The sequence below is a fragment of the Candoia aspera genome, chromosome 2 (assembly GCF_035149785.1).
Source record: "Candoia aspera isolate rCanAsp1 chromosome 2, rCanAsp1.hap2, whole genome shotgun sequence".
NCBI lineage: Eukaryota > Metazoa > Chordata > Lepidosauria > Squamata > Boidae > Candoia > Candoia aspera.
In genome coordinates this window covers 123,091,480-123,113,520 of record NC_086154.1, presented here as the reverse complement: position 1 = coordinate 123,113,520, position 22,041 = coordinate 123,091,480, and the positions used below count along the sequence as shown (strand labels likewise).

At 38.3% G+C, this 22,041-nt stretch overlaps 1 protein-coding gene across 1 annotated transcript in view; it reads right to left on the bottom strand.

Moving 5' to 3' along the window:
* Positions 1-409: 409 nt before the first annotated feature.
* Positions 410-22,041, bottom strand: part of PRKCA (protein kinase C alpha) — a 219,713-nt gene continuing 198,081 nt past the window's right edge. Inside the window, exons 14-17 of the mRNA XM_063293481.1 lie at positions 17,039-17,119; positions 15,411-15,518; positions 13,461-13,601; positions 410-10,441 (exon numbers count right to left, since the gene is read on the bottom strand). Coding sequence (XP_063149551.1) covers positions 10,277-10,441; positions 13,461-13,601; positions 15,411-15,518; positions 17,039-17,119 — 495 coding nt within the window. The 3' untranslated portion in view covers positions 410-10,276. The remainder of the gene's footprint in view (positions 10,442-13,460; positions 13,602-15,410; positions 15,519-17,038; positions 17,120-22,041) is intronic.

Sequence of the window (22,041 nt, the reverse complement as noted above, 5' to 3'; positions counted from 1 at the left end):
CATGGTATTAGCCTATGCACATTTAGATGCCCCAGGAAATAACACCCAGTGACCCTATATGGATTGCCACCATACAATAAAACTATACATTTCTGCAAAGCATAAGGGACAGAAGGGTACAGATTTGCAGTATGCACATGGAATTGCAAGCCAGCTCTAACCCCATTTTTAAATGAACACGGCAGAGATTCTTGGATGTGAGGGTTACTTCTAAGCAGACATGAGTTTGCATTCCCACTAGAGCAGATCCAGGTACAGAGTGGGTCATTCCTGGCAAGCAGGCAATGAACAATTATACAAAGAGTCTTATTTAGCAAGTGGAGAACAATCTAGTTAAAACTGAAAAATCCTCACTGATTAAGTCAGCAACCTCCTAAAACCTTTGCAGTAAGAAAGACTTCCACAAAAATAATTGTCAGTATCTTTATTCATACTCAATTTGCTTTCAAACTATCATTACTATTTAACAAAAAAAAGTCATGCAAACAAAGTTTAATTGTTAAGTTTAAGGGAAAAGTACAACAATTTGTACATTAATCTTGTCCATTTTTAAAAACATCTTCTCCCAGCAAAGGAATGGCCTCTCCATTTTCTTTACAGTACCATGCGATTATTAAATAATTAGAAAACATTTTCCTGTCTTCCAGATAGAAATATTGAGCCTTAAAATAGTATCATATATATAAAATGTAAAATTTTATTGGGTTTGACTTTTGTCCAAAGAGAGAGCGAGAACACAGCAAATACCACAGTGTGATCATTCTCATTCTTTCATGCAAGAAATTCATTGTATAGGGACTATAAGCTATCCCTTCCACATGACATGTGGATCTCAGGCTTTACATTGACAAAATTTCACTACATTTTATTAAATTGGATTGTGTACATCTTCTAAGCAATGAAAATAAGTAAAAGCTCTGAAGTCTGTTCTGAGATAGTTTGGGGCATTGATTACAGTATAAACAAATCCTAGGCCTAAACTCTGCATAATAATTAAGCATAAGCAGGCCAACTAACTGAAATGGGATAATTATGAGTTGGTGAAAATTAACCTTTTGATCCCAATCCAGATAGGATCTGGATCGGGGGTGCAGGTACATCTGTAGATGCTCAGATGGAGCTAGAGGTGTCTCTACTGGTATAAGGCTTAGCCACTCCCTAAGATGGAAAGAGGTAGGAAGTGGAATCCTTTGTGGCGGAAGGCCTGAGGAACACTCCGAGGAGGAGGTGTGCTCTTGTTAAAAAAGGGTGGATGGACGTTATTTGCATACTCTACCCCAAAACCTCCTTCACAGAGACTGTCATGGGGTTTGCATAGGAGAAATTCCCTGTGGATTTTGTCAAATTTGAACATCAAATGAAAATGGATTCAGACTGTCTCCCAGTACATAATCTGACACTCTTCCCTTTACATCAGTTGCTGAGAATAATCAAATCAATCTTTGACAATGATTAGAAGACACCCAATTACCTCTGAGCAAAACTGAGTTTTCCAGCTTTTTGTCCTGTTAACACTAATTTATATGATCATGTAAACGTGCAACTTGCTCATGGATTGAAATAAAGATATTTAATTTCTGTTGATGGGACTAATTGCCTTCAAAAGTCCTCCCACCTTCCATACTTCATGAAATCTTGCTTGAAAATATATGGTGTCCTATTTCTTTATGTAGAAGATATGCTGTAACACTCCCTTATGCTAAGACTTCTGTTTATGCAGTGTTGGAACCCCATTAATAGAAAAAAAAAACCTGCCTTTATACTTTAGCAAAAGCAGCATCTTGCAACACTGTACAGGACTTTGCTTGGCAGAGCTAAAATATTCCAGATCCTGTATGAGACATGTATTGGGTTATGTAATTTTTTTTCAGCAGTACTATTAAAAGTTGTATAAAAAAGTACAAATAGCACAGCATATTCAGCAAAATATGTAAATTGTTGGATTCTCTATTAAAAAGTATAATGCTTTTTTTTCACCTTAGAAGTGCAGCAAGAATAATAACCAAACAGGCCTCACAACAGACTGTGAGGATATAGATAATATTGTTATCCCCATTTTACAAATGAGGAAATTGAGGCAGAAAGGTTTCATACCTTGCCCAAGGCCACAGAGGGAATCATTGGCAGAGTTGAGAAAAGTAGCCCGTTATTCCTAGATCCCACACTTGTAATACAGCTATGAGAGCAAACTATATTGTCCCCCATTAAATATTTTCAAATCCCAAGAGACTTTTTAATGGCATGCTTTCCTATTCGTTATAAAGTGGGATAAACACCAAGCTTCACTGATACAACTATTTACTGATAAAGTGATGAAACAATGAGCAACGTTAAATCACTTTCAATTTTAAATATTTCAGATATTCTAGTTTTGGATTCACTTCTTACATTGCAAGTAAACAATTTTGGGGGCGTGTTTTGGAGAGGTTGAAAACAGTTGCGATGGAAATTTTGCAATCTAACACATTTTACAGATGCAATGACGGCTGTAACAAAAATTTAATACTCAAGATAATTTCATTGCCTCCCACCCCCACCCTCCCAATTTCTGAACTGGAAATGAAATATTTAACTCCACAAGAATGTCTAGAGTTTGGTTCAGGACCACCCTTAAATGGATATGCATGCACTTGACCCATGCAATATAAGCTGAGAATCACAAGCAGTCCATGCCATGTATGCTCTGTCAGGCACCTGAGCTGTGCTCTGTACATCGTCTCGCCACTGGAAAGACCCCTCTGGAGTAGAGAGGGGGCAGGGAGGAACGAGAGATGGGGACTGGGTGGTGCCCTGATTATTCCAAAGTATCAGTTTTGGCAACCTTCAACAGTGTATTCTTACAAGAAGTTCTGTTTGTCTCATTTTGCATAAAAGATTATTCTGAAGTTGAATCAATATTTCGTTCTGTGGAAAGATGCTTTCTAAATTGATGATATACCGTCTTAGCTCTTAAGTCAAGTAAAGATTGCTTTAATTCCATATACTGTTAAACCAAAGAGGAAAATATATCTATGTTTTTTGTTCTATTTTATCTCTAGGAGTACGAGAAGGCCCACTGACAAAGAAGCAAGATGAAAGTTAACTACACACAGAACTTAAGTACTCAGATGAGGAGAAGTGCTACCTTTTATTTCTTTATTAAATATTAGCTGAAAACAAAGCAAAAGGATTAGAGTACCTATAAGATGTTTTTGAGGAACATACAGCTCAGGAGCTAAATTCGAGGGAATTCTGAAGCCCTGCTCTAGCTAAGCAACCCTGAATCAGATATTTAGACAAAACCCAAGTCTGAAGGGTTTAAAAAGCAAATGTATAAGCCTAAATTAACAAAGACCCCAGAGCAGATCTAGCTTAGAGGGCTAAGTGGGAGATGCTTGCCATGACTATTGCCTTGCAAGGACAGACTCTGTGGCACCAATGATAAAGTATCTTAATAACAGTAATCTGGCATTCAGATTTTTAAAAAGGAAGTTAGTAATAATTTAACAATTCCTAAGAATTTAGCAGGAGGATGCAGAAGCCCAGGCAACCAAACAAGTTTTGTTGTGAGAGATGAGAGGTGTCTACAATTATGCATGACATGAAGCAAATGGTTAGGGAGATGTGTTTTTTTTCCTCCTTCATAATATTAGAATCCAGCATCAATCAGTGATGGAGATGGAGGAAAAATAGAAGGTCATCTCACAACACAAATACAACTATGGAATGTGGCAGAAGATATAGCAACACCAACACTCATGCTTTGAAAAGATTAGAGAAATTCATGGCGGGTAAGGCTCTTAATGGCTACTGGTCATGATAGCCCAATTTGACCTCAATGCCTTTTAATACCAATTGCTAAGGTCTTATGCTCTGTGGGGCCAAAGTACCATACCAGACAAATCTTTGAGCTGGATGTGCTGGCTCTTCTTCATGAATGAAAGCATGCTAGGATGTATGGGATCTGTGCAATGTGCATGTGTACAGGTGCTCCTCACCCATTTTTTACAAGGAAGATGTTGGATCAATTCATTTTTATTTTTAAAAAAATCTTAGCAACACCTGCTCTGAACTTACCATTCTGCTTAAGAAATTTTGTCATCTCCTCATCCTGTAACTTTTTAAAAGAAGGAATACACTGTTGTAGAGTAATGCTGGGACTGAGCAATGAGAAAGAATATTGCTGTTCTATTGAGTGGACATAGCCTAGAGCAAATGAATATGAGTATTTATCTAAAAAATTTTTAAGAAGGAATGCATTTGTATTGTCTAACAAAGGTAATTTCTCCTACCTTCCCAAAAAATACACAGGGGTCTTAAAATTTATGCAAAATTCATGGATCTGCTGTTGATTGTATCCTTAGGGATACCTTATGGCTAAAACTGGGTGTTTACTGACCAAAGACTGCTTGTCAAGACCCCGTATCTATCCTTCAGGTCTGATGTGACAATGCAGGCCAGTTTTACTGAAGCTTTCACTAGGTCCAAGGGATTGGGAAGGGCTGGCAAGGATTCTAGCCTCTACTCAACTTCTACTTGAATGATCTCAAAAATGTGTTAAATAAGCTTGATAGACACTTGCCAGAAGTTGGAGAAGAACATTTCTGTTTTAAGGTACACAGTTGATGCAATCATCCTCTTGTTACAGACCTGGACTAAAATATGAGCTAAACCATTTTATAAAATGTTTGTAAATGATCAATTTTTTTCAAATTTTAGAACAATTCCTTAGAGATAATTATGCTAAGTGAAAGATCAGAATGTTCAAGTAGTTTATTTTGCAGAGATGGTTACTAGATGAGCAACTCAGAGTATACTAGGTCAAGACTTTCCTGTGTTATTTTCCCACTTGTGTAATTTATGCTTTCCAGAAACTTCAGGGCTTAAAACTGCTCTTGTTTCTTTTATATTAAAAGGGATCAGTATCTCTCCACCATTATTTAATTTTTTAATGCTAACATTAACCTCTCACCTCCTTTATGGTGCTGCCATTTGGATCCAGAGAATGCCTTCAGATATGAATTGCAGCAAGCTGATTTCTTCTGTGCCCACTTAGTTTTGAAAATGTGCTTCCAATACAGTCATTTTACTGGAAACAGTACAATCCCCTTTAGAGATCAGAGCATGGCTCTTTGGTCTGTTGTGCTCACTGAGAGTGCCTATTTTTAGGATACCCCCAGGTTTATTTCTTTATCTCCCTGCAGAGGGTCACAATTACTCCTGGCCAAATTTGGAAGCCCAAGGAGCTAATTGAATTGGACTATCACCCACTGCTTCTCTATCTGGGCAGGGGATAATTCTGCTGTTGCACTAATATTTGGAATATTTCCCTTCCAAGCCTCTGAGTTGATGCTCATTCATCCTGTGCACCAAGCTCTTTTGGCATTTTATTTGAAAAGGCTGTTCAGCCAGCTTATCTTAATAGACTTCTTGTAATTAATTATCAAACCTTTGTTTGGCAAGGCTGAATGCATTCTCCTCACCCATTTTACAAGGAAGATATGAGGGGGTTCTTTAATTCTTGGAGGCTTGTCCATGTAATGAACAGGAAGTCAGGTCTAAGCAGCATGTACTCCTGCACTGTAGTTTTTATACTGGAGCATGTCAGCAATTGATTATACCTATACGGAGTGCAGAAGATCTGCATAGTAGTCAAATGTCCAGAAGACGGTCATGACTGAGTAATCACAACCCTGTTTTTTATGTTTGTCACAATTTTGACTTTTTGACACTTCATCCCCCTTAGATGACCCAATTGATGGCCCTGCCAGTTCTGTTACATCTTAGCTGAAAGATAAAACTCCAAGGGTTAGTGTCAGTGGCTGTTAGCATGAGGCAGCAAGGATTCTCTCATAGGACAGGGATTATCTGGGTCATTGCTGTATTGCGTTTTCATTCTCTCTCTCTCTCTCTGTGTCTTTGTTGCATTTAATCTTTGTTTCTTATCTTGGCTCTTGCCATCAGCTATAATAAATTGTCAACTGAGGTAATTAGAAAGACGAGAACTGCATTTGTACAGCCACTTCCCCACTTCAGTACCCGCAAGATGTGATGGATAACAACACAATTAGAAAGAGGGCAGTGGGGTGGGGAAGACTGTTGTACAGCAGTGGTTGAATCATTTACAACATTGAACATCTAAGACACACTGAACAGGGGTCCAAAATAAAATTCATACCATAAATTGTGTATATTATAATTATGGTAAGTGCTGCACATTTATCTCCCTATGATTCTCTTTATCAACTTGTCAATGGGTTGTCTTGCATGATTAATGCCAGCACTCCTTGGCGCAAGTGCCAACTTCAGCAACTTCTCATTATCTAATCCTCAGAGCCCTAGGAATATACACTGTGCATTGTCTGGTCTATTTAGTCTGGTATTGCCAGCTTTGACTGGCAGCAGTTTTCTCAGGTCATAGCTTGACACTCTTTCCCATCACTTGCAAACCACTTCTCTTTAACTGGAAATGAGGCAGATGGCACCCCAGCCTCAGAACTCTCTACTGTTCAGCTGTGGCCTTTCCCTTCTTTGCAGCCTTTTGAGGGCTTTTTAGTGGGGAAGCAAAGCTACCCAGATTGATAGGATTAGGAAAAAGCAGAATATAATGTTAAGACAAAATTACATTTGATTTAAATAAATATCAACAACTGAAATTATTATTTCTCATGTAATATGTTCCAAATCTATATAATTCACATTTCTGCAGCAAATTATTTGGTATGTGCTTATGCAGACACTTGCAAATCTGCACTGACTGCATATACTATATGTCACAGCATCTCTTTTTAGTAAAGATACTTGATACTTGAATACTCCAGACTTGAATAAAACTACTCAAACACCAGATTTTACACTAGAGAAACTTGGCATCTTCTTTCTTTCACTGTGGAAGTGAATAAATAATGTTGGCACTTATTTATACCAGTATTATTGTGATATATCATACCTACAAAACAATCCATTGAAACCTAGGATTTTCTGTAAGTGAGATCCTTAATTTCTTGAAAAGGTTTTTCTATTCAGGATGTTCATGGTAATTTTTCATTATGTTACCCCAAATATTATTACCATGACAGATGCATCTCCCCAATAACTTGAAGTGTGTTTGAGTAAATTGGGGCACTTGACCTAAAATATTAAATTCCCAGTTTGTGGCTCGGTGACTGATCTTTGCCCCAGAGGTTCTCCATTAGGCTCTGGCCCAGCCGAATGAAATTATATGCTTAAAAAGGCAAAATGCGCACATTTTTTCTAAAACTGGCAATGTCATGGAAAATAGGCAAAGGGGAAGTTGATGTCAATTACGTTTTATCTAATATGTTTAACCTTTTTATGAGTAACAATTGCTTTCTGTAAACTGGTCATATTTTAAAAAATTTTATACTGTAAGTATAAATATACTTAACTAATATTTATTATATTTAAATGTATTTATACTATTAAAGAACAGCTAAATCTGCATTGCCCTGCTTAAATATCTCTTATTCACAGTCTGCTACAACTTCCAATGTTACATCCACTTAATGGCATGAGCCTCTCCTGTTTTCAGTTATGTTTTGGTGGCTCTTCAGTACTGCAGTTTTCACCAAGGGCACAGCTCTTTAGTTAGTTGATTCTCAGTTGAACTAGAGATATAGTGCATTTTTGCAGTCCTATTTATTTCTTTGTGACCATTTGGAACCCTAGGTATAGGAATTGGAAGGAGGAGTGTGCCAATGTACTGTAAGTACTAAATGGGGCAGGAATATTTTTACCAGGTGCAGCACAAAGTTTACAAAAACGGTAACTATCACATGCAAAAATCTCATTACATGTTTTCTGAGATGTCAATGCTCTTGCAATTTATTCATTTACTGAATTTATATGGCCGCCTATCTCACACAGTGATCGTAGGCAGCTCACAACATGGCATCTGAAACTAGCATCCTCAATTTTCACAAGTATCTTACGACTACAGTTGTTTCACAGCCCATGTGGTGTTTATTTGGGGCTTAGGTTTAGGGTCACCTTTACAAATGCTTTTTGGCACACCGTTGTAGAGGAAAGCACATACATGAGGACCTGGTTTATTTGGTCATGGTTGCACACCTGACAACTTGTCTTCAGAATAGTTTTCTTAATAAATTCTGAACACACTGAAGATTATGTGTGCATTTGTATGTGTTCTGTTCACTTGTAACATGTGCATGCTTCTCTATCCCAGAGAATTCCAAAAGAAGGCAAAAAAGCAAGTACAAAGTGACCCTTGCACAGATCCTTGGAGAAAATGAGTATCTTCAGGGGAGCAAGAGTTTTCTAAAGGGGATTTTGACACAGTTCTAAGCTGGCATGAAAAATTAATCTTCAGATACAATTGGGAACCTCTTCTTCCTAAGTTTCTGTAATACATTTCATGTTGAGGACACACTTCTGTGTGGCAAAACTGATAAGCAGATGGGCCTTCCAGGGGCTCACATGCACATATTTTGGCAGCTAAATGTACAGAAATTAAGAGGGAAAACGTTACAAGAAAAAGCATATCACATTTACATACAAAAAAATGACACATCCACTATTTATTGATCTTAAAAATGGGTACCTTCTAGTCAAACAGCGGGGGTGGGGAATGAACTGATTTAAAAGCAGGGGATTACAACTCTGTGAAACCTCTGATAATTATAGCTCTAATAAATTGTTCTTTCTCCCCTCACCAAAAGTAATAGATATGCAGTGAGTGCCCAGCTTCCTCTTGAGAGAAAGCCTCATACTGAAAGAAGAAAAAATGTGCAGGTAGACAGTTGTTGTCCAAGTTTCCTGTTCAAGTTCTCTTCTCACATCCTGTAACTGTCCTGCGGCTTTTTAAACTGCTTGAGATTGAACAATTGATTTAGGGATATGTTGCAAGTTCTCTAGAAAAAGATGGGGAGAATTGGCCCTGCATGCACCAGCAGCTTCTATTTACTGGCTGGGGGTGGGTAAACTTTGCACATGCATGTGTATTGTGTTCACTGTGCTCAAAATCTTGTAGCAGTTTAAGATAATTTAGCAGTAGCACTACATAAAAATAACACATGGAGCACAGATCTCCCTAAGCAATCAACAAGGTGCAGAAAGTCCCAAACAAAACCAAAATAGTAATAGAACATTAAGCTAAAGCTAAAGAAAAGATCATCCAGAAGAACCTTCACTAGTATAGCTCAGCTGTGTCTTTTTAAAATGTGCATCATATGTATCATAGGTGATACAATTACCCATAATATAGATTCATTTAACGTTGTTCATTAAACATGCAAAATTCATTGCATGATGCATATTCAAAAATGTATTCAACAGCTTCCAACAGCTGTTGAAGAAAACTTATTCTGTGTTAAGTTTTCACTCATTTCTGCGGTTCCAGGTAATCTAAACCAGTATGTTAAAAGCTGAATTTATTTTTAGAAACATTCCTTAATTATCTCAGGCTTGACTCTGAATTCTACATCTCTATTAATTTACTGTACACTTTTTATATTCTATTCATGCAGTTTACTAAATAAATAAGTATAAATTGAAGAGTTAGGGATGTGTAGATTAGCTTCAGAGCCAAGTTAAGAAATATTTAGGATTAAATATTAAAACTGGCTTTACAATAAACTTGACTAGTGGTGTAAATTAAATAGCAAAATGGCACCCTGGATTATAATATAATCTCATGGAGATTAAAAATAATACATATATCAGTATTATGCAGTTTTACCCTTGAGCTAGTTCATCACAGGCTCTAGTTAGTATTCATCCTATGCACATAATTTTTATTTTATGCTGAAAACTTGATACTGAAAACTTATATGAAACCTCTATTTTGATCAACTAATTTTAAAAGATCTTACGGGCCTTGTTTGTTCACGTATTTGTTTTAACAGAGATCTGGCCAACTGTAATATTGAAGGAAATTTTCTGGATTTCCCTTTATTCCATTTTTTCCCCAGGCCCCTTATTATTCAGTCCGCTTATATTTTCATCTTTCTTCCTTAACCCCACATGATACTCTCAGATCCATTACTAACCATTTAAGAAGAAGTTTTCAGAGATACAGGATATAGAGAAAAATAGTCAAAGTTATAAAAATGACAAAGGCTAGCAGTAATCTATAAGCAGCAGTGATTCCTAGATAAATACACTGGGTGATCTTCTACGTCCACGTGTTCCTCGGCATCTTCCCTTCCTCCTTACCCCTACAATTCCCAGACCCAAATGGAATCAACAAGGCAAAGGTCTAAAAATTCCAGGGCTAAGGGCAATTTCCCACTGGGTAGCTTTCCTGAGTCTATTGTTTTCATACTGCACTCTGCAACATGGGATGTACAAACTGCGGATTGACATAGGAGAACCCCTCAAAATCTGTTTGGTCTATGTTAGAAATGACCAGCTGATCAGGTGGCGTTAATACTGGTTGTCCTCTGGTAAAGAACTTGTCAAAGTTTTCGGCACCTTTGCCACACTGTAATAAAAAAAAAAGGAGAGATTTACAAATTGGAAAGCCTTAAGTAAACAGATGCTAGAGCACTAGCATCTACTAGTGCTAGTAGACTCTATCCTGGTCTGAGGATTATACATGGAAACCACATTTTCAGTCTTGAATGAAAGAGCTATAATAAATATTCTTGATACAAAGAGTCACAACTATCTTGGGTATACATTCAGGTGGATGAAAATTAAATCTAGTGGCTGGGGATATGAAAAGCAAGAATTCTTGTGCTGGCTAGGCCACCCTGTTCAACAAAGGTGATCATATTTAGACTTAAAATGCAGTATTTTTATTTGCACATTACATATTTTTATTTGAATATACATCTAGGGCCTAGTTATGTGCACAAAATATTTATATTGTAGGATTTAAGCACTCCAATTATCACAAATTTGGGAATACTGTTTCCAAGTCAGACAGAAATGTTTCAGACTGGGGTCTTCCCCTTAAGCCCAGTGTAGTACCTTTGCCTGGTGGCCTTCAGAAGCTTGTAAAAACTAACCTGTTTTGGAGAGCATTTAGGGATAATGAGTTGACAACCTTATTGCTGCACTTGTGATGTTGTTTTTGTTTTATATATTGTTTTATTTATGTGAACCATGGGAAGTCCATACAGACTGTGGTGGTATATTAAACAAAGTGAGAAGAAATGAAATAGGTGGCAGAAATGTCACCAGCTAGCTGGTCAGGCTCTTCCCATAACTTCAACAAATAAACTGAAATGGATCAAGATGTATTATCTTTTAGATGAGCTGCTAAATTCATATCTCACTGAATTAAAAACATGTAACGCCATGATTTTTAAATCCTTTAAAAATGAATTTCTGTTTTGAGTTACTGATGTGTGCCAGGAGATTCACATACTGACTGTGCTCATTCCCAGGTCATGCTTGCTGTAAGATTCTAAAACTCAAACAGGAACCCTGGCACTTAGAGAGGACAGTATTACATTTTAGTGGGGAAATATACATTAAATGTTAACTGCAATTGCTCACAGCTGTCTTGCAGGGAGTTTTGTCATGAATGCATCATTTTTCTGCCAAATGCACTCTCTTAATTTCTGGTTGCAGCAATCAACAGAAAAGTGGTTCAGATAATATATTCCACGGCTTCTTTGTTGTGTTTTCAAAGGGCAAACTACTTTACAGCAATCAAAAAGAGTTTTAACATGATGGGCATTATGGTTGAATTCCAGCCCATGTACTAAAAATAAATGCTGTACAGATTACTTATTTCCCATCTCCAGTTATTCTGTTCCATTTTTTTTTAATGGTATTACGTCTCCATCAAACATTTTTAAAAGCCCATCTTGGTACATAATGTAATTCAAGATCTTCTCTACTGCCCACACTAAAGCGGAAAAACAGCTTTAGGTACCTAGTGATTGTATGAAAAAATAGTTTCATCAAACTCTTCAAAAGTATTGGTACTACTTAATCTTAGAAATATATTACTTCTAGTGCTTTATGGCCTTTTTTTTTTGACAAGTTAAGTCATATATATTTCAACAGAAAAACTACTGGGAAAGGAAAAATTGAACTCAAGAGCTGCTATTTAACATCGACAGGCTTTGAGAAGATGGAAACATCATCCAAGCTATGCTTTCTGAACTATGCTGTTTCCCTCTTACACTTCCAGCCAGCTGGGAGTCAAATACAACAGGTCTTACAGGATAATGACTTCAAGCCAATCTCACTCAGGAAATAAAAAAGATGACTGCATACAAATGGATTAGAAGGCATCCATTTACCCCACTAACTGATATGGAGCATATTCCCACTCCAAGCTCAAAACAGTAAGAAATTATTAAAGAATAATCTTGGCTGTAGAAAGGACCCACATACAGTAAGCATTAATCCCTTGGGATAGGTTTTTACACACTCATTGTCCCTGATTTCACTGCAGCTTTCTCATCAATAAAGATGAATAGCATTATGGCAAAAGTTCTATGCAACTCCAAACAGTCAGCACTACAGGTTATTCCCCAATCCTTTGAAGATCCATGATGCACAAAGCTCTTACATTTTGATTAATGTGAAAGCAGGAAAGTTGGATCTGTCTAGCTTGTACACTGGAAATTCCAGGGCAAGACATCTATCTATCTATCTATCTATCTATCTATCTATCTATCTATCTATCTATCTATCTATCTATCTATCTATCTATCTATCTATCTATCTATCTAATCTATCTATCTATCTATCTATCTATCTATCTATCTATCTATCTATCTATCTATCTATCAGATTTTTATCACTGCCCATCTCCCCACCAAAGGAGGGACTCTGGGCGGTTTACAGTAAAACCCTAAAGTTAAAATTCAAAACGATTATAAGTACAAACTACAATAAAAATAAAAATACGATAAAATCTAGATGGCTAAGGACACGATTAACTGCTATCCCATGTGATGCATCTTTTCACCAGAAAACCCCAAGCCTATACACACATATACAGAAATTCCAATCAAGCTACTCACACGTCATTTCTGTCTAGGTTGTACTACAAGAAGCTCTCGAGTGATTTGAAAGGGTCAGTTTTGCTCTTTCTGCTTGGGCTCATTGCATGAACTTCTACTATGCATTCAGAGCTGCTTTAGGGGCCCTTCTCTGGGTTGCAGGTGAGAGGAGTGCAATATGAGGGAATAGGCCTTTGTTCTGGTGGTTCTCTGGATCTGAATCTCTCTCTCCAGAGGCTCTGCCATGCTGACTCCTTTCAGCACGTGCTGTTTCAATTCTCATAAGTATCTTCCAGGTGGTGTTTTAAAATCCTGCATTCATCTCACAGTGTACTGATAAATCTTCTGCAACTATTTATTTGGTTCTGCCTTAATTTTATTATACAGTACTTGTCTTGAGTTTATATTGCAACCTGCTCTAAGAATCTTTGACTTGAAAAGAGTATTAAATATTGAAATAAAATAAAACTTGGTTTTATTATGAGACCATAGACACCACATGCTGAAAGAAACATTATTCTGCATCTCATTTACCACTTTAGGTTTGAATGGAGGTTGGATTTCTCTGTTCTCCAGTCTTTCCCAGTCAATTCTCCTAAAGAAGGCGTGTTCCCTAATGTCTCTCTCCCCTTCAGTCCCACAGCCGAGACGCTTCGCAGGGTGTTTAGTCATTAACTGGAGATCAAAGACACAAATGATACAATGAGATTTTTCAGAATGAGAGGAACAACACACAGTCAACAAAGTCAGGTTGTTTTCCTCAATGTCTGCTGCTGTAATCCTAAATTTAAAATACCTATAGTTCATAGTATATTCCTAAATTCCAAATTGGTTGCTGTTTTCTCTAAATACAAATCAAAGGCAGATTTTTGCCATTTTGCTAAATGTTCTGTTTTTTTAATGTCCACAAATAATAATAATAATATTTGAAGAAGAAATAGACACATTTTTGAACCCAGAATTACTAAACTAATACTACTATCACTTTAAAATGTTCACTCGATTAGCCTGGGAAAAAGTATTTGTCAGGATATATATATATTTCTAGACCTTTTTCTTTCCCCTGTTATAAAAAAAACAAATGTCCTTCTGAGAGAAACACTTTTCCTCTTCTGTCAAGAATTAAATAGTTAACAATTTAAAAAAAAATCTATATTTAAAAAAACCACCACAAAAAACATTGACAAAGCATATTTTCCTAATTTCTGGACAGTGTATCATTCTAAAAACATGAGCTATTTATTTATTTATTTATTTAGCTGTTTAGCTAAACAATAGCTAAAAACTATTGTTGCAATAAGGAAAAGAGGAAGATAGCTATCTAAAGAGCAATTCATAAAAAATATGCCATTTAAAAGAGCTTTAAATACAGTTGGGGGTACATAATCACAAATAAAACTGTATCAGAAGAACGTCCCTGCCCAGACATAGTTTTTGTGTAAGAAATTGCATGTTTTCTGAGTTGTAACATTCATTCATGTTCTCAAACAGAAGCAATATCCATTTATGTAAAGGAAATCCATCTGGTGTGAAGCACACAAAGAGAAACAGACAAAACTGTTCTTTTCACTATCACTGCCACACAAGAGTTCTGGCTCACAAGTACCTAGTGAGAACTGAAAATGCTTTTTGAATTTCAAAAAATGGTTCTGATGGAGAAATACATTTTATTAACTATTCCGATTGTATAAAACTGAACACTTGTGACAAATACAAAAAAACAGGCACGTTAGGCCAAATATTTTACAACAACAGTGCTTAATAAAATATCTAAATTCACTCTACCCATACAGTAACGGATAAATGCTTCATATTTCAACCATCAATTTATATGGCTCAGAATAAATACAATAGCATCTCAGATCACTACACCTTATATCCATTAAGCCAAGGACATCTTCAAGTAGAGGGTCCTGGATATCAATGCTCAAGTTGGCATTAAATCCCTAAAATGGTTGGCCAAGAATAAAATGGCATTCCAATTAGAAAAATACTTAAGAATGGGCCTGGCACAGGGCCAAAGAAAGAGCACAATTTGAGCTCCTGGATGCTAAGGTAAATGATGGGTGATTCCATTGAATACTGTACTTAGAGAGGAAATGTATATGTGGTGCCTTAAATATAGACACACATTCTCTTGTACTGCCAACTATATTCCCCAGCTAGGGTGCAGTATTTAGAACTACTAATCCGGAGGATAGCCCATTGGGACCCCATTATCAGATTATCTTATTTCCTTCAGGGTACAAATAGACTACCAAATTCATAGCTAAAGCCATCCAGCGGAGAGCCTAGATCAGATTAGGATCAACTGCTAAGATGACAAATGTATCTGAATATTTTACTGAATATTTTTTAATAACTTAATACATTGTATCTATTTTATTTTATTTTGTTTTGTTGATACTGTGTTATATGTCAGTACTGTGTTACGATTTGATATGGTCATTGGACTAATCAATAAACTAAACAATACAACCTTACCCCTTTGCAGATGGACACAGCTTCTTTGGACATTGCTTTGGGATAGGAAACATTATGTTCCATTATTGACTGAAAGAGTTCATCTTCGTCCTCACCATCAAATGGAGGCTGTTAAAAGAAAGTAAATGATTGGCAGGAAATTCAAAATGAATGCCTACATTGAATATTTATTCAAAAGCAGATCATTATTTCCTGCTGGCTCAGATTACCCTTTGGTAAAGCTGACTGGAGAGGGTGGGAGTTTGGGGGAAGGATAGATAACATTCCATTGTATTTGTAGGACAGAACATTACCTTTGTGGGTGGGAGTGGAAGAGACCGTGTTTTATGCTATTCCAAGCTTTAGTTGGAATAGCTCCTGCTCACCTAGCATCCCAGCTCCTGCTCACCTAGCAGTTCGAAAACATGCAAATGTGAGTAGATCAATAGGTACCGCTTCGGCGGGAAGGTAACGGCGTTCCGTTTAGTCATGCCAGCCACATGACCCGGAAGTGTCCTATGGACAACGCCGGCTCCAAGGCTTAGAAACGGAGATGAGCACCGCCCCCTAGAGTCGGATTCGACTGGACTTTACGTCAAGGGAAACCTTTACATTTACCCTAAGCTTTAGTTGGCAGTCCCACAAAGTGCGATGGCCTCATATCTGATGCCCTGACTGTTGGAAAATGATGGGTCTCCCTGATGTTTAGCATCTACGATCCCTGGGTGAAGTTACCTGGAGTTTTGGAATCCAATGTCACCACTATGCTGATGGTTCCAACCCTCTCAATCTCAATCTAAAGAAGCTGTTCAGGTTTTTAAAAGGAGCTGTTGACTATACAGTAACCATATGAAGGAAAAGAAATTGAAACATTGTCTGTTTTGGGGTATAATTCAAAGAGCAGGTTATGATCAAGCTCTAAAGGATCTGCAGCTAACTGGAGTCTTGTATTTTTCTGTATGATCCTAACCTTATTTTAAGATCTCTCAAAGTCCATTTCTTCTTTTATCTTCAAAAACTTTAAAGATAATAGAGGGCCTTCTTTGCAGTTTCATCAACCATCCTTCACAAATGAAACCTATCATTGACATCTTTTACTGACAGTTTGCAGCAAATGTGGCTTGTTTATTTTTAATTCATGTGTGATGTGCTATTCATGTGTGTGGGCTATGTGAATAAATCATACTTTGTTTTAAGAGTATTTGAAAATATAGTTTGTTGCTGGCTTATGGATTGAGAACAATATATGAATAAAGGAACATGGTTGGATTTCTGGCTCTTGTGTCCTGCACAATCCTCCATCAAGAGTTGCAAGACAAGAGTAGCTAAAAAGAAGGAAAGCAAACCAGGAATTGGCCAACAAATTAAACATGATTCATTTGGTTCATTTGCAAGACTGACTTGTTCAACAAGCCATCATGTTTTAAGACAAAGTATTATTTAGATTATGCATGGCCATGGCCATTGTTTGCATGTGTCACTGAAAACTTGCAATTTAAATTTTCAGAGAATATTCAGCTGGTCTGTTAAATTGAAATTTAGCCATTAGTCTTTGTTTTTACTCTATCTTATTTTGCATTTCATTCCTGACTCATTTAATGGTTAAAGGAACAAATCTTACATCATAAAATGGGCATAGTCATTCTTACCTGACCAGCCAGCATCTCATATAAAAGTACTCCATAGGCCCACCAGTCCACTGACTTTCCATATGGCTGATAGGCAATAATCTGTGAATTCCAATGAAAAGAGTTAGTAATATATACTTGAAAATATATAACTGTTTTCAAAGAAGGTGTAACATAAATCCAGGTATACCACTATAAAACACATCAATTATACTAGTAGCACAGTGCATTAAAGTGAAACTTTTTTTCTGTATCAATGGTTGATACAAAAATCATGGATATTTTTTATACCATGAAGTTACTATATCTGAAGTGGTGGTATTTAAGCTTAACTGTGTTGAGAGGAACAAGTTTCCTGTTATGCAAACAGTAAAACGGGATGAACTAGTCTAGCCAATTAACTTTATGGGGGGCTAGATTTTGCCCCAACAGCCCTGGATCTATTTGGCATGATTCTATTTCTGCAGTCAGCTGTGCTATCTGAACAGCTGACTAGGGATAGAAGTTACCTAACCCTTTCCTATCCCACAGGAGAGATAATATCCTAGAAAGTCCCAGCAACATTAAGACCACTCTAGATAATCTGTCCCTATAGCTATTCTACTTTATCTGACATTGAGGAGGAGATAAAGGGGCAGAAAGGGGTGAGCACATTGCTGTCCATAATTATATTAAGATGCTTGTTGCAATTGCACCACTATGGATTATTTTTTTTATTTACTCCAGAAAAAGGGGAAAAATGGGAATTGGGAAAAGAAATGAAAGCCTAAAATAATGGCCCTGGGGCAACAGGCAAAGTTGTCGTCACTCATGTACAATGGGGAATAATCCATCTGGGATCATTGGGTTAGCCATCTTGGGTGAACCTGGCCACTGAAGAGCCAATTACTCAGTTGATTCTGAAATAATATATAGATCCAAGGGGACATCTGATTCTGTGTATTGTGTATACAGAACTTTTTTTTTAAATCCATTCAATCGTGTCCAGTTCTCAGAGACTGCCTGGACAAGTCCCTGCAGTTTTCTTGGCAAGATTTTCTGATGTGGTTTGCCTTTGCCGTCTTCCTAAGGCTGAGAGAGAGCAACTGGTCCAAGGTCACCCAGCTGGCTTTGTGCCTAAGGCAGGACTAGAACTCATGGCCTCCCAGTTTCTAACCCAGTGCCTTAACCACTACATCAAACTGGCTCCCATTCAGAGCTTACACAACAATAAATCTTAGTGATATCTCTCCATTCATCCTTGAGACATATCAACCCTTACAATATATTCAGACAGCTCCCTCTAAGGAAGTAGCAGCATTTTTTTCTGTTAACAGTACTGAACCGTAGTTTAAACTGGGTGATTAGGCCTCATGGAAAGCTACAATGAAAAGCACATTTGCTGGAATTATAATGATTATGATTTGTGCTACTGCATACACATCAATCAATGCATCCTTTGATTAACACCACATGGCTGCATTCTGGATCTCATAGTAGTAAATTCAAGTTTGAAATCAAGTATTTTCTCAAACCCATTTTCTGAATGATTAATGGATGAGAATGAAAAAAATGAGAAGACATCTGGGGCTCTAAAAGTTAATTACATATAGGCAAAAGTTACAAATATGTCATAAGGTTAATATACCTATTTACAAATATACAGGTAGTCCTTGCTTAATGACCTTTCGTTTAACAATGGTCCAAAGTTATGATAGCCTCTGAAAACATGGTTTATGACCTGTACTCACAACCATCACAAAATGTCACACCACCCCCAAAGTCACCTGATCGCAATTTGGGCACTTGGCAGCCAGCTCACATTTACGACCAGTTGCAATGTCCTGCGGTCATGTGATTGTGATTTGCAACCTTTTTTGCAGGTTTCTGGGGAAAAAAATCCATTGGAGAAGCTGGATTCACTTACTGACCTGTGATCACTTAACAGCCATTGTAAAAATGGTTGTAAATTCAGGGGTCTGGTCACATGGTGACTCACTTAACAACTGAGGTGTTTCCAACTGTCTTTAAGGAAGCGTTGGTGCAGCCCCTCCTCAAGAAACCATCGCTGGACCCTACTGTATTGGACAATTTTCATCCAGTCTCCCACCTCCCCTTTTTGGGAAAAGTGGTTGAGAAAGTGGTGGCGTTACAGCTCCAGAGGGTCCTGGATGAAATGGATTATCTAGACCCCTTTCAGTCAGCTTTCAGGCCCAGATATGGGATGGAAACGGCATTGGTCGCACTTATGGATGATCTCTGGCGGAGGTGGCAGTGCATCCATCCTTGCTCTTCTTGACCTCGCAGCGCCTTTCAATACCATCAACCATGGTATCCTTTTGGGTCGGCTCAGGGAGTTGGGGGTGGCTGGAGTGGTTTCGCGCTGGTTCACATCCTTTCTCCAGGGCCAGTCCCAATCGGTGGTGATAGGGAGTGAGAGATCTGACCCTCGACCCCTCCATTGTGGGGTGCCACAGGTTCAGTTCTCTCTCCTCTCCTATTCAACATCTACATGAAACCGCTGGGTGAGATCATCCGTCACCATGGGATGAGGTATCATCAATATGCCAATGATGCTTAATTGGATATCTCCATTGCGGGTAAGTGCCTGGGGGCTGTAGGGGTCTGGATTGGGAACAAGGCTTCAGCTGAACTCTGGTAAGACGGAGTGGCTGTGGGTTAATGGTTCTTCTGTATCCAGGACTTTGTCATCTTTGGTTCTTGATGGGGTTGCACTGCCCCAGACAGATCCAGTGAATAATCTGGGGGTCCTCCTGGACTCACGGCTCCTGCTCGAAGGGCAGGTGGCAGCTGTGGCCAGAAGGTCCTTTGCGCAGCTTTGTGCTGTGCACCAATTACTCCCTTTCCTGGATCGGGAGGCCCTTCGAGTGGTCACTCATGCCCTTGTTATCTCCCATATTGACTACTGCAATGCACTCTACATGGGGCTACCCTTGAAGAGTATCCGGAAGCTTCAGCTGGTCCAGAATGCAGCCGTGCGTGCCATTTTTGGTGCCCCCAGAAGGGCACATTTAACACCTTTTCTGCATGAGCTGCACTGGGTACCAGTTTGCTTCCGGATCCAATTCAAGGTGTTGGTTATCTCCTTTAAAGCCTTACCTGGCACGGGGCCAGGCTACCTGAGGGACCACCTCTTCCCCGTTACATCAACCTGTCCCACCCGATCATGCAGAGAGGGCAAGCTACGGACCCCGTTGGTAAGAGAATTCCATCTGGCGGGGTCCAGGAGGTGGGCCTTCTCTGCAGTAGCGCCCTCCCTCTGGAACATCTTGCCCCCAGAGGTGAGGTTAGCCCCATCGCTCCTGGCCTTCCTGAGGAACTTGAAGATCTGGCTCTGCCACCTGGCCTGGGGCGGGGAGAATACTCATGCTTGGGGTTGGCTAGTGTCCTAAAGTACCCCTTCCACGCAAAGACTGAACAAGATCATAGCCATCTGGACTTTACTTTTATTTATATTTATTAGTGATATGTAATTTTTATAGTGCATTTTTATATATTTATTGTCTTTGTGATTATTTTGTTGTAAACTGCCCAGAGTCCCTCTGGTGGGAGGAGATGGGTGGTGACAAATTTGATAAACAAATAAATAAATAAACAAACCGCACCACTTAAAAACCAGTTTTCAGGTCCCTATTGTGGTCGTTAAGTGAGGACTACCTGTACTATTCTGAATGTTGGTGAACAGTCAAAGAGGTAGGTCATCCAAGTTTGTGTTGAGAGAAATGGTTGACGGTTAAGACTTCAACCTCTGCAATGCAACCACACATTAATAATATGACCTGGACTGGGATTGGAAGAGGAAGAAGGAAGAGAACATTGTGGTACTTTTTTCACTTTCCCTGAAAAATATATGTGAACGCAACCATGAATATACTACTCTTTTCATATTAAATTGCCTCTCATGCCACTCTTTCTTAATAACATGCAATATTATTAACACAGATAAAAATTGGTAGGAATGGTATGATTCAGGAAATGGAATGTTCTGCAGTTCTCTGGAACTTTCTGTTTCATTATTGGAAATGGGAGCTCAGTTTTAGCTAATTTTATAAGTTATTTGGCATACAACTTCCTGATACGCATCTAAGGCTATCTATTTCCTGTTACATACAAGAACAGAGTCTGACTGATTTGGTTTCTAACACGCTCTACACATAAAATCTCTCCTTTTTTTGCGGAAGAGTCTTGGTGGGTTTTTGGAAGCTGACGGTATGGGAAGAACAGCCATCAATCAAGGCCCTCCAAACCCCTGCAAGTGCCTTGCTTCCTCCCCCGCTGGTCGAGAGCCCCCAACTGTCTGTAGCCAATCTGCAGGAGGAGCACATGGGGCTCCACAGAGACATTTATGAAAATTGCTTCCTTTATTTCATCCTGAAAAGCATTGCATGAGCAGAACTCCATTTATGAATGTCTGGATCTCAGTTATTATCACTATTTTCTTCATGTCAACAATTTTCTGAAAGTGGTTCATTTATAAAACAGTATTTTTTACTTAGAGGACTGAATGGTTTCAGGACTTCACCTAAACAGGATCCCTCGCTTCATTCATAAAGTATGTTAGAATGAAATCTCTCTCTTCCTAGGTTGAAAAAATTCCCCAAATTCTTTTAAAACAAGATTGACAGCTTTCTTTCAATATACTCCTTATTTAAGGTAGCACAGCTTCCTCATATGTGCCTTTCTAACGTAAGAGTAAAGATGTTTTCCCCCTGTTGAAAAGCATATTACCTCATTTGTAGTCTGTTGAGAGCTGGGGACTCCACCTTTTTCTGTCACTCACTCACTCTTCCATTCATCCTTCTCCTTCTTTTCTTTTTTTCCTCTCCTCCCTCCCCCTTCTCTCTTTTTCTTCCTCCCTCACCTAAGGGGTTGTCGAAGAAAACAACAGACTGCTTTTGTCTGAGGCCTCCACTGGTTAAAGAAATAAATTTTACTGAGAGCCAGAGAGTAAAGTTCTAAATGGCATAGCACTGGGATACACCAGGCAATGCCTTGCCAAAAGTGAATCTGCCCATCTAGTCTGG